The sequence below is a fragment of the Limulus polyphemus genome, unplaced genomic scaffold, assembly GCF_000517525.1.
Source record: "Limulus polyphemus unplaced genomic scaffold, Limulus_polyphemus-2.1.2 Scaffold116, whole genome shotgun sequence".
Lineage (NCBI taxonomy): Eukaryota > Metazoa > Arthropoda > Merostomata > Xiphosura > Limulidae > Limulus > Limulus polyphemus.
In genome coordinates this window covers 687,985-704,406 of record NW_013665726.1, presented here as the reverse complement: position 1 = coordinate 704,406, position 16,422 = coordinate 687,985, and the positions used below count along the sequence as shown (strand labels likewise).

The window sequence follows — 16,422 nt, the reverse complement described above, 5'->3', positions numbered from 1 at the left end:
TATATTTCATACATTAGTTAAAGCTTATTTATGTGTTTTGCATACAACATTCTATGTCTTCACAACTTTTATGTTTTGAAATTTCCATGAAATTATAATCTCTAGGTGAAAGAAGTCTTGGTTGTTCCTTATCCACCTTATATGCTATACAAAGTTCCACATATATTTAAAACCATTTTCATAAAACAAGTTTGTTTTTCCAAACATATTTAATTGAAAACTATTGATACTTCAATAAAACATTTCACAAGAATGTTATGAGCATTGTAATTATGATGTTTTGTCATGATGTGGTTTCACTTGGTTTGTGTTCTATTGTTACACATGAAAATATGGTAGATAAAAAAAAGGTAGCAAAAAATGTTACTATCCCAACCCTTTCTTGAAATGTTAAATGTGACTGTACATTTCCAAACAATAGGGAATCCTCAATAGCTTTGGCACTTGAAATTCTTTTAGGCAGGATTAAAGTAAATTAATCTATGAGACCTTTGGCATGGTCAAATACATCAGTCAAAAGGGTTTGACCTCCTAAGTCCAAAACTGTAATTAGATTTGATGGAGCTATGAGCTAAAAGTTTGTACTTGAAAAAACAAATAAACTTGGAGCCATTCTATGAGTTGTTATACTGTGGCTAAAAATATAAAAGATGGATTTAGTAGTCTAGCTCTAAGTAAGCACTGATTGTAACATCAGTTACAAAAATACATGTTTTTCATGTTAAATTATTCTAAGGTCACCAGAATACCCATTCTTTAAGTTACAATGTTCCCAGATCAACAGAATATGCATTTTTTATTTTAAATTGTTCACAGCTAGGTCACCAGAATGCTTTGTTTAGAGATATTTAACATTTGAGTTTCAAATTTGTTACTGTATGCTACATATAGTAATCCATAAATGTTGTTGCTCTATTGTTCATGACAATTTTTTTATAGGACAAAGTGCAAGTCAACTATTTCAATAGCTTTAAAATTTAAATAAGTAAGATTTTATGAAAGTGTATTTTATTTACATTTTTCATTTTTATTCTCAGTGATTTTGAGTTTACTTGTAAAAAAAATAAAATAAAACATCGTAATAAGTTTTATTTGAGAATTATTCTATTTTCTAAGCATTTTACCTATATGACTGTTTTAAGAATAGTAGTCTTATACAGTCATCTAAAGGAAACAAATTACCAGAAAATTTTACATTCATTGTTTGTCGAAAAATAAGAAAAAAAATTTAAAATTTATTATCCATTTCATTTCATGTACAGAAAGCTTCCACTCTTGTTTTTTTTTCAGGTGAAATTACTTGTGAGCCTCCAAACAATAATCTGAATAAATTTGAAGGAACTCTTAAATGGAAGGGTAAAACCTATTCCATTGACAATGAAAAAATGTTGCTTAGGGGCTGTATTTTACGGAATACTCAGTGGTGCTATGGGATGGTGATATTTGCGGGTTGTGACACAAAGCTAATGCAGAACAGTGGGAAAACCATCTTCAAGCGCACAAGTCTGGACCGTTTGTTAAATGTTCTAATAATTGGGGTATGTATTCAACTAGTCAATACTGGTAAATAACTAACTTTCACAGAAAGTAAAAAAAGTATGAAATATTTATATTGAAAAAATTATCAGTCTTTCTGTTTTGTTTTTTTTTTGTATTTTTCTCTGCCCAAAAGTATTTTTAAAGTTTAATTTGAATGTAGGAAATATAAAATTAATCTTACTATTGAGATGTACTTTTAACAATTTAAACAAAAACAATTTTACAAAATATTGTGTCCATCTTTAAAAGCATTCTTTAATTTTATTAAACTAAAGATTTAAAATCTTCCAAATGAAATATCCATATTACAGCTTCTTTTAGCAGTACTGTTTCATGAAGCTCTTGATATCCTAATGCAGAAATAATTTTCAATAATTTTATTCAGTTTGTATATTTTACTACAAAAAACAGTATCACCCTGCACTTAAAATAAGTAAAAGTTTGGTTTTATTTATTGTTATATTTTTTCATAGATTGTTTTCTTCCTGCTCAGCATGTGTCTATTCTGTACTATAGCATGTGGAGTGTGGGAGACCATTACAGGACAGTACTTCACGATTTATCTTCCATGGGCCTCCCACATTCCTGAGGACAACACCACTAGTGGGGCTACTGTTATATCTCTTCTTGTTTTTTTTTCTTATGCAATAGTATTGAATACTGTTGTACCTATTTCTTTGTATGTAAGGTAAGTAAATAGCAAAATTTCAGTTTAATATATAGTATTTTGGCTGTAGAAGAACCACTTTCTTTAAGCTGCATTTTTGTTACTATTGTTAGGTTTAATAAACTGTGCACATAAATAAATGTTTTTACCACACTTGAACTTGATGTTAATGGTTTTGATTCAGGAGGAAATTCAGTTATTAACATCTTTTTATTTATTATAATAAAAAATTTTATACAACTTTGTTTTTGACATTTAAAGGTGGTAACATTTGAAATTATAACAGATTCTTTACACACTTGATGATTCATAAACTTATTAAAATTCATTTCACTTACATATAACTCTCTTAAAATTTTACAATTATAATGTTATTAAATTATTATGTAATTTTCATATAATATCATTTAATGACTAATAAGAATTTGACAGAATAAAAAGTATCTACTTGTATCATAGAACTTGATTTTTGTATTTAGCCTGTTCATCAGTTATAACGTTATTCATGTAATTTTTAGTGTACCTTTTTTTGCATTAGTTTCCAAGTTTGTGTAATTATCTTATATATATATTTTTGCCATGTCATTGTTTCAATTTTATGAAGTGTTTAAATAATTTGAGTACTTTTATTTTGATATTCTATTCTAAATATATATTTTACAATTTGCTATTTTTTTACCATCTGAATTACATTGTATAGGACATAAAGTTAAAGTTATTGTTTATGAACACTAGTTGACAGCTTGGTTTTAATGTAATTTCTTTTTGGCATTACTAATGAAGTATAAGTTCAATTTGATATACTTTACCTTCCTTGCAGTGTGGAAGTTATTCGTTTTGTCCACAGTTTGTGGATTAACTGGGATCAAGACATGTATTATGGAGTGAAGGACACGCCAGCTCAAGCACGGACCACAACTTTAAATGAGGAACTTGGACAGATAGAGTATGTTTTCTCAGACAAAACAGGGACCCTCACCCAAAATATTATGATATTCAAAAAATGTAGTGTTAATGGCCATATTTATGGGGAAATACTTGACCCTGTAACAGAAGAGCCACTGGAAATCACAGAAGTAAGTTTTCATTTTACTTTAGAAAAATTAGTTGACATTACTAGACAACGTAATTCCATATGCTTATATTAAGTGCATGAAACTTAATGTAAATTATAAATAAAATGAAATTTCACTTAAACTTCATTCTTCTTCTTCATAATAGTTGAAATAATAATTTTTTCACACACGCACACACAATTTTGGCATGCCATGTGAAATGAGTGCATTTACTTATAGCTTTCTTCAATAAAAGTAGCTAACAATATACTCATTATTTATGTTTAAAATAATATTTTCATTCAAATAGACTAACAATTTATGAATATTGTCTGAAAAAAAACAAGATGAACAATGTTATCTTACAGAACTAAATTATAAAATTTTCATGAATCTGAACTTTACTGATGACTTAGATTAGATTTCATTATGTATAAATTTATGGCTAAACTGTTTAGTTGAAAAGATGTGTCAAGTGAGTTTAAATAGAAAGAAATATGATCCCAATAAAACTTATAATGTAAAGCTGTCAAGAGGATATAAAACACTGATTATATTGTAATGATTCATCTGTTGGTTCCTTTGTTATCAACTGAGTGACTATATAGATAGTCAAAGTTTATATGGGCAATTTCAAAGATAAACATAACTATTTTAAATATATACTCTCTCGCTGTATGACTATTTGCTGGAGTGCAATAAAATAAACCATAATAAAATGAAGTAATACTCTGTGTGTGTGTGTGTGTGTGTGTGTGTGTGTGTGTATATATATAGAAAGTAAATCTAGGATTTAAACCTATCTATCTTTCACTGTAAGTACTAACATTGGTTTGAGTTTATACATTTGAAAATGCACTAATTGAATTCTGATTCAAATATAATAAACAGTTTTTCCTGTTTTGGTAGGTTACATATATGTCTAAAACATGCATACATTTGAGACTGTTAAATCTAGTATGTGGATATGCTATTTTAATGCTGCATTAGTTTACTCTATTAAGTAATTATTACTGCTGTTATGCTTTAGTGAATGATTAATAACATTTATTTTAATTGTTTTTATTTAAGAATTAACTTAAGTGATAGTTTCAGTAGAATAACTGTTGTGTGCTGTTATTTCTACCTTAGGATATGAAACCTGTTGACCTTTCTGGTAATCCTCTGTATGAACCAAAGTTTAAGTTTTATGATCAAACTCTTCTTGACGATTTGAAGAGTGGAAAGAAGGACGTTTATGAATTTTTTACTCTCTTAGCTATATGTCATACAGTGATGTCTGAATATAAAGAAGGTGAGTGCAAAGTGTCTTTATGTTATTAGGCTTTATTTCTTACTGTAGTATCTGAGTGTAAAGGATCTTAATGTTGGCAGTCAGTATTTCTTAATGTGTATTGTTTGAATGTAAAGTAACTTAATGTTGTCAGGTTTCATTTGTTAGTAACATCAGAGTATAGGGATGAAAGTTTAGTGTAGCTTTATGTTGGCAGTCTGTATTTTTTAATGTATAGTGTCTGAGTGTAAAGGATTTTTATGTTATTAGGCTTTATTTCTTACTGTAATATCTGAGTGTAAAGGATCTTTATGTTATTAGGCTTTATTTCTTACTGTAGTATCTGACTGTAAAGGATCTTAATGTTAGCAGTCTGTATTTCTTAATGTATAGTGTCTGAGTGTAATGGATCTTTGTTATTAGGCTTTATTTCTTACAGTAATATACAAGGAATGTGAGTGTAAGGTTTCTCTGTGTTGTCAGTCATTATTTGCTATTATGATATCCGAGTGTAAAGAAAGTGAATGTAAGGTATCTTATATTGTCAGTCGATTTTTTGGTTTAATATCAGAATATAAAGAGTAACTGCAACGTAACTTAATGTAGACAGCCATTATTTCTTGCTATGATTTTTGATTTATACAGGATGCCAGTTTGAAACATATATTTATTATGATTATCTTTTAGATAAAGATATTATATGTCAACTGTTTTTTAGACTGTTACCTAACAGATAATATTGCTTTAGATTGCTCTTAAATATTAGCTATGGGAAAAAAAGACATATTTAGTTTCTGCAACAGATATAGAAACTTTTGTTTATCCTCACACATGATGACATACGTTACTTTTTACCATTACACAATGATTAGTTTAATCAGTTTAAGCACTGACAATACTGTTACATTTGAAATTTGTGGTACAAAAAATATAATTTTATTAGTTTGTTGTCATTGGCATGTTTATTATCAGCCAAATGTAAGTTTTCATGTTTTCTTGTCATAGATAAGGATTGTTTTTAAGTAAGAGAAGTTACTTTTTTGCTTTATTTATCTATCATTTTATAATTTTATGAAACAATGTTTGATTTTAGAACTTATTGTTATTAAACTATTCCAAATGTTAAAGTAAAAAAGTAATACTCTGACACTGTTTGTTGGTTCTGGTAAGAAAAACAATATTGTTCATGTATATGTTATTATGTTTTTGTATGAAATAATGTTTCATGACAAAGAAGCTCATTCATGTTAACCTACTTAATCACATTATGAAAAAAAATTAAGCAAATATATTCCTACTATAACAATTGCTGTATAGTAGCAGATAAGATATAAAATAAAGTATTAATATTTTCTTTATGCTTTAACTATGTACAGTGCATTCAGTATGTTTTTGTATCACTACTCCCTATGATAAAATTCCCCAAAATGAGAAAAATCATTTTCATGTTAATTATTTTCAAAATATTTTCAGTAGTTTTATTTACTAATAAGTTATTTATGCTCAAATTAATTTTGAAGCATACGTATTTTTATTAATAGTAAACATTTTCTAGGTCGACTAGAATATCAAGCCCAATCTCCAGATGAAGAAGCCCTTACTTCTGCTGCTAGAAATTTTGGTTTTGTGTTTAAAGTAAGTGAAATTAAAATATTTTAAGGTTTTCATGATATGTATTAACTATTTGAAACTTACAGTTTTTGTTTGTTAAATATTTTTACAATATGAAGTTGTTAACATATTAATTAGTTTTGTTTGAGTTGATACTTACTTAATTATGTTGTTTCTAATTATGGAGTCATGACTGGAGACATCAGTCAAACAAGAATTAGTTTAGATCTAGGTTTTTTTTTACTTTTTGTCTGAATTTGTGTATTTGTAAATGAAAATATCTTGAACAGTTTCATATAAAAATGCTACAAATTAGCAGATAAAAAAATGTTTTTGTCATTCAGTTTCTAGCAGAAAAACTCAATTTTTTCAACAGGAACATAGTTCACACTTTTTAAAATTAAATCACTGAAGTTTTTCAAGTCAAAGTTCTTGACATATGTTTATATTAATGAATATAAAGAGGAAAGAATATATCTCTAAAATTAGGAAAAACTTATAACCAAACATGGTTTTAGCTTCTCTTAAAAGTACAAGTTCTACATTTTGCTGAATTATGAAAAACTGGTCTTTGTGAATGCAAATTAGCAATATGTGGTGTTTTTTGTAGTAATCTTTGAAGCAGCATCTGATATCAAAACATTTGACCTTTAGTAAACCAAAATGTTTGGCAATATAAAATTATTGTCTTGACTTTGTTCCATAAATTTAATAGTGTTTTTCTTGTACCAGTTAAGGATAAAATAAGCCAATTAAAAAATAATACTTTTTTCCTTTTTAAAACAATCCAGAGCTTCATTACAAAATAATAAATACATTATTTATTTCATAACATTTGTTATATATAGAAACTAGTATAATAGTAATGGATATACATAAAGATTGAAAATTCCTTGCAGTGTTATATATATATGAAAGCTAGCATAACTTTTCATAAGTGAAATAAATTTGATTGTAATATTTTGTGTTTTAATACAAATAAATGAAAACAGTTGGTAAGTAAGGTGGACCACTGTTGGATACATGTAAGAATTTATCAGATCTATATCATAATTCATTGCATAAAAGTAAAAAAAAAAAAAAGTATCATTATGCACTTTTGTGTAATACTGAAGTAATACGTAGTAACACAAATCTGAATATCTTAATCACTGGATTATTCTAATCATGAAATGGGACATTTGGGAATTTTGTAAATTTGAGAAAAAAATCAAGATTTTACAAATAAAGTTTTGCAGTTTTGTGGTTTCTAGAAGAATTAAAGTAATCAGGAAAATTTCCTATTTTCTTACAAAAAAATTAATGTTGAGATTGATTTAAAATTTCTATAATTCCTTGATTGATAACAGTATTCACTTTCTTTGAAAAATACCTCAAACTGGAGTTATCTGTAGCTTTTGTCTGTACAACAAAGTTTAGTGTTAAAGTGCCTGGAGCTACAGATGCATAAATGTTTGAAGTATTTTTATTTTATTTTAATATATTTTGTGCATTTTTTTTTCTGACCTTATATATAATGATTTTAGTTGTTAAAAGTGTCTTACTACCAAGCACTAGTGGGGTTAACCTTTTAGTTTAGTTGGTAGAACACTCACCTGGTGTGTGAAAAGTCTTGGGTTTAAATCTGAGCCAAAGAAATAATAAAAAATTGGGATTTGCACTAAAAGTCAGCAACCAAACAATGATCATTCCTTGACCCTGAGATAAGGATCCAAGAAGCTTATAGTTTGAATTGCTAAAATGTATCTTACTAACAAGTACTAGTGGGTTAACTCTTTAGTTCAGTTAGTAAAGCACTTACTTGGTGTGCAAAAAAAATCACTAGTAAAATTTTTGCTGAAAAAATAATAAAACGTTGGGTTTTCTACATATTAGTTATATATATACATTATATTTTATTTTGATAAATCTTCATATCTTAACATGAAGCCTCAAGATTTTTGTTCATTCATTATTTCTAACTCTGTTTTCAACTGTGATAAAAAAAAATAACAAGTACAGTTAATATCTCAAAATATGTTAAATAGTCTCATATGGTGTTAAATTGTTATGGTATTTAAAAATCATAATAGTTATCTTTATAGTATAGTATTTTTAAGTGTTACAAAGTTATTTTAGATATTGTTATGTTTTTAAATTTTTGTATGTGTGTGCAACAGCGATAACTTATACTAATCATTAATACTGTATGATGCCAAACAATTTTATTTTATTGCTAACTAGTTTTTTTACTTTTAATAACATTGAAATTTGTCTTCTATTTTCCTATGTTAGTGGAAGATTTTTGAATCTAACAATATAATGTTATAAACAAATACCTTAGGCAAAGAAATAAAAGTGGAGGTGTAGTGAGTTAAACATTTTTTCATTCAAACTGAAGAATGTGTAACTAGTAATTAGTATAGGGTTAAAAGTCACAGACAGCACACAAATGCATTTGGAGACTAGATAGAATGAACACATACACTCTTCACTACTGAATGTGATACTTCTTTAAAAGGAATTGATTTACTGCTCAGCGGATAATTATGTTTAACGAAGTCAGCTTCCTTGTAGTGAAGACATAATACTAAGTCTGTATTGTCCAGTTTACCGTCGGCAGTGTCCTTAAATAATACAACAGTAACTTTAAGTAACCAGATACTTTTACTTAATAGGAATCCCTGATACTGAAAATGTTAAACACATTTCCTAGCTATTGCTTTAGTAGAAAGTTGTCAATTATGAAAACTTAAATGTATTAAAATTCAAACTACTCAGTACAAGCCAGTTATTTAAAAACATTTTTTCCATTTCTCACTAGAAAATATTACTTGTATGGTAAAGGATTCTTTTTTTTTATTTTCTAAAATAATAGAATGCCAAAAAGTATGTTGGAAAAATCAAGCAAAGATATAACCAAACTTTTCTTTATAAGTAGAGTGAATATTTTTTTTATGACTCCTCCTAGGATAAATATTCAAATCAAGTAGGGTACTTATGATTTGGTAATTTTAATTCATAGGGTTGTTTATTAAGGTTTAAGGGATTTCCAAGAAGAGCTAAGTTCCATTTAACACTGTCAACAGAATAGTAAACTAAAATTTAAAATTGCTTTATAAAAAGAAAATATAAGATACCTTTTAAGTCTTGCATCCACCCTCTGGCTAACAGAGAAAAAAATAAAAATTTATTAATTTCTTTGACATCTATGTATGTAGAATCGTACACCAAAAAGCATTACCATTGAAGTGATGGGAAAGGAACAAGTATATGAATTACTGGGGATCCTGGATTTCAACAATGTCCGGAAACGCATGTCTGTAAGTTGAAACATACTTGAACCGGCTTATATTACTGTTATTTCTAATAAGAGATACTAATGCACAACACCTAACAGAAAAAAAAAGAGATGATATAAATACAGCACAGTAGTAGAAACTTGCATTTAAAAAATATCAGGGGGGGGATATTTTTATCATTATATAAATAATTAATTGTGTAATGTTTTGGATTCAATGTCCTTTATCAGGTGAACAAAAATACAGAAAAAATAATCCATTGGATTTATTCCATTATACACATTCCAGATATAGAAAGCATTATAAATCAGAATTGATTAAAAAAGATGAAAGGCCATGCCTTTTTCCAAGTATTCTAATTATTACTTTGTTTTGTTTTTTACTAACTTTTCTGTTTTAATAATGATCTCTATAGAGTATAAGAAAGGTACTTGTTTTCTAATTATTGACTTTTGTATTCTCAGAAATAGATCAAACAGGTGTGACTTTGTTCTTTACAAAAAAGATAATGCAGTGTTTAAAAATTCTTATTTTTGTTACCAAAAATTTAATTTACTGTTGATTTCTCTCTACTGGTATTTTTAATTAATTTTTCTTTTCACCCTTTCAGCCCACAGTGATTCAGTGGTAATCTTGAAGGCTTAGAATGCTAAAATTCAGGATCTGATATCTGTGGTGGGCACAGTGCAGATTGTCTGTTGCATAGCTTTGCACTTGAAAACAAACAAGCTTTTTACCTCTCACCAGTTTTGAAATTTATCATGGTTTTGGTTCTATCATCTAGAACATTCGGCAATTAAGTATAGGTTTTGGTAGAAAATTTATCTTATTATTATTTAGATAGAAACATTTAAGCTTACTTTTCATCCAATAGTAACTGTTTAATCAATCGTCAAAATATACATTTGTAGTAACAAGATATAAATTGCACATTTTATCTCTACTGGTATGTAAAGTTCATTTAACCACTATGACTTAGTCAGATGAATGAAAATTATCAACTGTACTTGTATAGTTCTAACTGGTGTTAAGCCATTTAATATAAATTATATTTTCAGTAGATTTTTTTTACCAAATTAATATTGTAATAAACAAATGCTCAAATTGCCACATTAATATAAGCTACAAAGTAATACTATATCTTATTTTGAATTAGCTTGGTTTTTCATGCTCTGTATTTTGAGCTAAAATAAATAAGAAGTTTTTCCCAGTGATTTTTCACCTCATGGTTATGAGTCAGCCTTTCAGTTAGAAGTAAAAAGTTAACTTTCAGTCCTTATATCATAATGGTTAGTTCAACATGTGAAAGAGCAATAACAAGATGATGGGTTCACCCATCTGAAAGTAAATGAAAAGCAAAAAAAATTTGAGTTTGATGGATCATGTAGAATATTCTGCTTGTTTATAGAACCTTTATTGGTTTGATCCATCTAGTATCTAGTTAACAGATATGAAACTATATGTGAATACATGTAAACATTCATGTAATTTTTATCTTTTGTAGTTTCAATGCTGTGAGCTGCTGCTGTTTACATACCTTATTTAAAACCATCAGAAAACAAGTAGTTAAAACTATTAATATATAATCATTCCCGTTGTTCATCCATATTTGAGGTAGACACCAATGTAATTTTCATTTAAAATAAAATAATAAACTCTTTCAATAATTGAATATTTTACTGCTTGGTTTACAACAGAGAAACACTGTTGTTTATAGTTTTTGTTAGTTAATTTTAAAGCTTTTGTTTTTGTTTTGCATATTTTTCATTTCAGGAAACCCTATATAAAACTCAAGACATAAAAACGTTTATTAAAGAGTTTGGGTTATGTTAGGGTACAAAAACTGGTGGAAATTAGATTAGTTATACTGCATGTGCAAGAAAGTTGAATAGAAAAAAATGATACATTGCTTATTAATAGAGACGCTTAGAACATTATATTTAAATTATTTTGGAGCCTCACCATGTCATTACAGTCTATGTAATCATGTTTGCTCATATGCTATCTGATGACCACACATCTTGACAATAGCCCTTTAGCCTAGTTTCCATTTACAAAAAACTGTTATAAGGTGCCTGACCAGTAAGTATTTAAATGTAATAATATGAATACCAGTTTTATTCTGTAGCTGCTTGAGTTATTGAGTATTTGAATAATACTCAAGTTATTGAAGTTAATTGAGTATGTCATGTAAACAATATGGGTACATGTGACTTGTGTCACTTATCCAGATAGAGATCCTTCTTGATTATTTTGTATACAGTTGTCTGGGCCATGTGGATGACCATTGTCATTTTCTTTTGCATTTGTGGAGCTTACTAGAGTTTGGGTACAACTTTCTGGATGATGTTGGTTCACCAAGTTGATCCACATTCTATTGTTTTCCAATGCCATTAAGTACAATTAAGGGATGTCCCAATATTGGACATCATAAATTACCAATCTGAAGACATCTTTATGATCTAAGCATATGAATATTTTGCATCTGAAATGGCTGTTACATACCCATCCCAAAAGTGATCAATTTTTGGTGGCATCACACTACCTATGAAGTACCAAAAAAATGTCAAGATATAGTTCTTGCACATTCTGATCCATCACAACTTTATACTGGCTGTGGTTGTTACATGATTGACTCAATGATTTGCATGTTCAAAATCATTTTATTATAACATACTCAACCTTGTGAAGTTGATCGATAAAAACTTGTTGATGCTGAGCATATGCCCCCGAATACTCGGTAAAGCTTGAGGATTTATAACATTAAAATTCTGGATTTAATTCTTAAGGTGGGCACAGTACATGCAGGCTAAATGTATAGTTCTTATGAAATAAAAAGCTCTAACTACTCTTTTTAACATTACTATAAAATGTGAAGAAGGAAAGTTTCTAGACCATCTTTTGTAAATTGTGTTCATATCTGTGCACTTTCTTGTGTATCAAGTACGAATATTTATCAATTAAAATTGAAGACATGGCAGTCTATCAAAAAATCTTCTTTATTAAACCTTTTTTTGTAATTTAAAACATATATTTATTCATATGTATCTGCTTATGTACACAAATACCAGTGAACATGTGCTATAAAAATTACTCATTTCAGTTTCAACTTCTGTTAATATATATATATATAATAGGGGTTAAATTGAGTTGGAATAGCATTATACTACTTTTCTAATGAGAAATACTCTAATTTACTTATCTTTCGTGGTTTTACATTGAAACTTGTTTCACAGGTATTAACTTTTGCAGAAACGTGAAATTGAAAATGGATCAGTTTTCCATTACATAAGTTGAGAAAAACGTTTTTAGACATCATTCTGTTTTCTAAGCAACCTTTTTCATACTATAAGCCTTTACAATCATGCTGTGCAACTGAACTGATGTGTTGGTAATCCACCTATTGAAAGCAATGAACTTCTCTGGGCATGGTATGGCAGGCACTGCAGGTACTTAACTAACTACACTTTACGTCTCCTCATTGTTTGCTGTTTCCGGATAAAGTTATTTTCTGCATATAGAATATTGAGAACAGTTACTCAAATGGCTTGGTGGGTATAAAATTACTTTCAATTTTTTAGTAGTGTCAAACAATGAACAGTCACAACTTCATTATGTACCTCTCTCAAAATGTCTTTGTGGAAATGGATATAATCGACCAATCCTCCCAAAACCAGCAACCTCCCAAACCCACAACAGTATGACACAGAACTTGAAGTGCACACCACCCAGGCTGCTAATGACACTGTGCTTCAGGAATGCACTAAAGAATATATTTTATTTGCTTGTGTATATCTGTTTGAGTTTCATTTATCACTCATAAAGGCTTTTTATTTTGTTGAAACTATCATTTATGTACTGAAAAAATAGCGAAAGTTAATTCCACATGAATAATAAGTAACTTAGAGAAGTGTTCTTGGTCTTATACTAAAGAAAAAAAAGTAACAATGGCAATTAGAGAGCAACCAAAAGCAGGACAGTTACAACAATGTTTTAATGATAGATGCGAGTGCAGGATTTTTCGTCATATAGTAAAATATAAATGAAGGTTGGTTGCAAAAATTTAGGGACTATTAGTTTGAGATACCTTTGATTTTCAATATAAATGCAGAACATGACATCTCATAAGAATATCCATAATTAGATTTTCAGGGCTGTAAGAAGTGGTAAGGTCAGTCAGGCCATAGCCTGACCACTTTTTCATGGCATGAATAGTTATAACTTATGTATCACAATTTGCTTCTTTTAATTCAATACATTACATTGTGTATTCAGTGTTTGTGGTAGTTAAAATGGCTCAAGATTTAATATCATAACATTAAATTTTCAAACATTTTCTGGGGGAGCATATACCCAGACCCCCCTAGAAATGGTAATGTGGCAATGGCCTGACAACCTCAAAATTGCTTCCTATGGCAATGATTTTTATTCTATTTATATGCAGTTTGTTTTAAATGTACATAAGTGTAATATTTCTGTGGTGTATTTTGTATAACATTACTTGTGCAACTCTGAAGACCTGCTAACCAATATGAGGACTTCAAAACTTCAATATGTGGTATCAAACTATATACTTCAGTAGCTGTGATTGTTACAGTATTATTATTTTTCAAATAGGCTTTTATTTTAATGTGGTATGCATTTTTGATGTAACTAGTACACTGTTATGTGGTCTATATAAAAGGTCAATTTTTTTGTTTATATAACCACATATTCTTCATACTTTGCAATAGATTTATGATTGCTTTTTCCTTTTTCCCTAATTCTAGGTAATACTTAGAAAAGATGGCCAATTGAAGCTTTATTGTAAAGGTGCTGATTCTGTGATATTTGAACGTCTTAACGCAGACTCATTTGATATGAAAGAAAAAACTATAGACCACCTTAATGTAAGTACTTTCATTTATTTGTTTTAATATTTTCAGTAAATGTTTTTAAAATTGTAATATTAATAATACAGTTACAGTAACTCTTAGGACAGCAATGTTTTTGCTGCAATTTACATATTTCATGTCCATATTTTGAAAAGAAACTATAATAATTTAAATGTGAATAAATGTTGATCAAAAACCTTCAAAACGTTTTTAAATAACTTTTGTGTCATAATATAGAATCAAATTACATAGAAGGAAATTACATGGTGGAACATGTAGATATAGGATACCTAAGCAGGCAAGACATTAAAAATCTTATTTGTTGAAAAGAAACAGATGAAAATTATCTGACACTGATTTTTGCAAATCACACAGTCTAACATGGATTTTTTTCAGTTAGGAAATACATAGTACTTTTTCAGCTATCCTTTCTTTGTCAAGGATATTTCAGTATCTTTTCATTTCATTAGGTGTGGAAAAACAGTTTGGTATGAATTTACAATACCCTTTCTGTTTTCTTTTGATGCCAGAACTTATAAAATTCCAGAAATACATATTTCTTTTGCACCAAAACTCACAATTTTAATTAGATCTGCCACAGAATGTTTCTATTCAATCTCAATGCACATGAAACTCAGTAGATTTGTTTTTCTATTTTAATGACTAATGTAGGGGGCCCCGGCATGGCCAGGTGGTTAGGGCGCTCGACTTGCAATCTGCGGGTCGAGGGTTTCGAATCACCGTCACACCAAACATGCTCGCCCTTTCAGCCGTGGGGGCGTTATAACGTGACGGTCAATCCCACTATTCATTGGTAAAAGAATAGCCCAAGAGTTGGTGGTGATGACTAGCTGCCTTCCCTCTAGTCTTACACTGCTAAATTAGGGATGGCTAGAGCAGATAGTCCTCATGTAGCTTTGCACGAAATTCAAAACAAACAAACAAGACTAATGTAGGGTGACCAGATTTCTAAACCGAAAAACTCGGACAGTCCAGCCTTTGCCCTTAATTTGAAAATAGTTATTACAAATTGGAAATAATTAAACTTTTATTTAATTTACTTTAAATTTGTTGAACTATTAAACCCCAATATTTCGAAATATATTAACATTGGCATTGTTTTTGAAATAATTCCAACTATTTTTTGTGGTGATAGACACAAAAAAAAATTAGTAAAAAATCGATAATTATTCACTTTATCCAATTCATCATGAAATAGGTTACATCGTACTAGGATTTATTCAAAAATCCAAAACATTTTCACACATACTACTTTTATGTTTTAGCATTATTCTGAAACATTTTAGACATATTTTTGTGAAGAATGAATGGAATGTAGAAATTCTTTTTTTTTGTATTAAATAGTTATGAAATTCAGTATATGACTGTGTAAAGTGTGTTTTAATGATGCGTACTGCAATAACTATTTCCACATTCAGACCTGCACAAACCTAAGTTTCTCAACACACACACAGATGGAATGTTTGAGAGAGTTTGGTACTACAACAAGGAGCAATTCAAGTACATCTATTACATTCGTGATTTGATGTGACTGACCATTTGATTTCTTTCTCATAAAACCAGAACATTCTGTGTGTCCCAAGAAAAATTCTCAGGGGACTGGGACAAACTATCAAAACAAATGACTTTTTGGGCAAAACCAGGACACCTGGTTACCCTAGACCAATGTTTTAATAAAATGTGGGTTTTTTAAAATTTCTTTATGTATTAAAAGTAACAGTTACAAATATTGAAATCTATGTATTTGATACACTATTTTTAATGGGAATTGTAATCAATTTGAGTCAAAAATTTCACCATCAAGAGGAACATCATGGGCATATACATACATATATATATATATATATACACACACACACACACAGATGAGGGTTCAACTTGAGTTAAATATATGTATATATAGATGGATTTACAGTTTACTGCTACTTTTGTTACTGTTTTTCTTTTTATGAAAGAAAAACCGATTGATATATACATATATTTAACTCAAGTTGAACCCTCATCTGTGTGTGTGTGTGTGTGTGTGTGTGTGTGTGTGTGTGTATATATATATATATATATATATATATATATATGTATGTATGTATATGCCCATGATGTT

The 16,422-nt window shown here is 28.8% G+C and overlaps 1 protein-coding gene across 2 annotated transcripts in view; it reads left to right on the top strand.

Moving 5' to 3' along the window:
• Window positions 1–16,422, top strand: part of LOC106471987 (phospholipid-transporting ATPase ID-like) — a 108,552-nt gene that overhangs the window by 79,509 nt on the left and 12,621 nt on the right. For both annotated transcript variants that reach the window (XM_022401407.1, XM_013932619.2), the window contains exons 9-15: window positions 1,291–1,538; window positions 2,013–2,227; window positions 3,027–3,282; window positions 4,393–4,555; window positions 6,090–6,169; window positions 9,346–9,447; window positions 14,196–14,315. In XM_022401407.1, coding sequence (XP_022257115.1) covers window positions 1,291–1,538; window positions 2,013–2,227; window positions 3,027–3,282; window positions 4,393–4,555; window positions 6,090–6,169; window positions 9,346–9,447; window positions 14,196–14,315 — 1,184 coding nt within the window. The remainder of the gene's footprint in view (window positions 1–1,290; window positions 1,539–2,012; window positions 2,228–3,026; window positions 3,283–4,392; window positions 4,556–6,089; window positions 6,170–9,345; window positions 9,448–14,195; window positions 14,316–16,422) is intronic.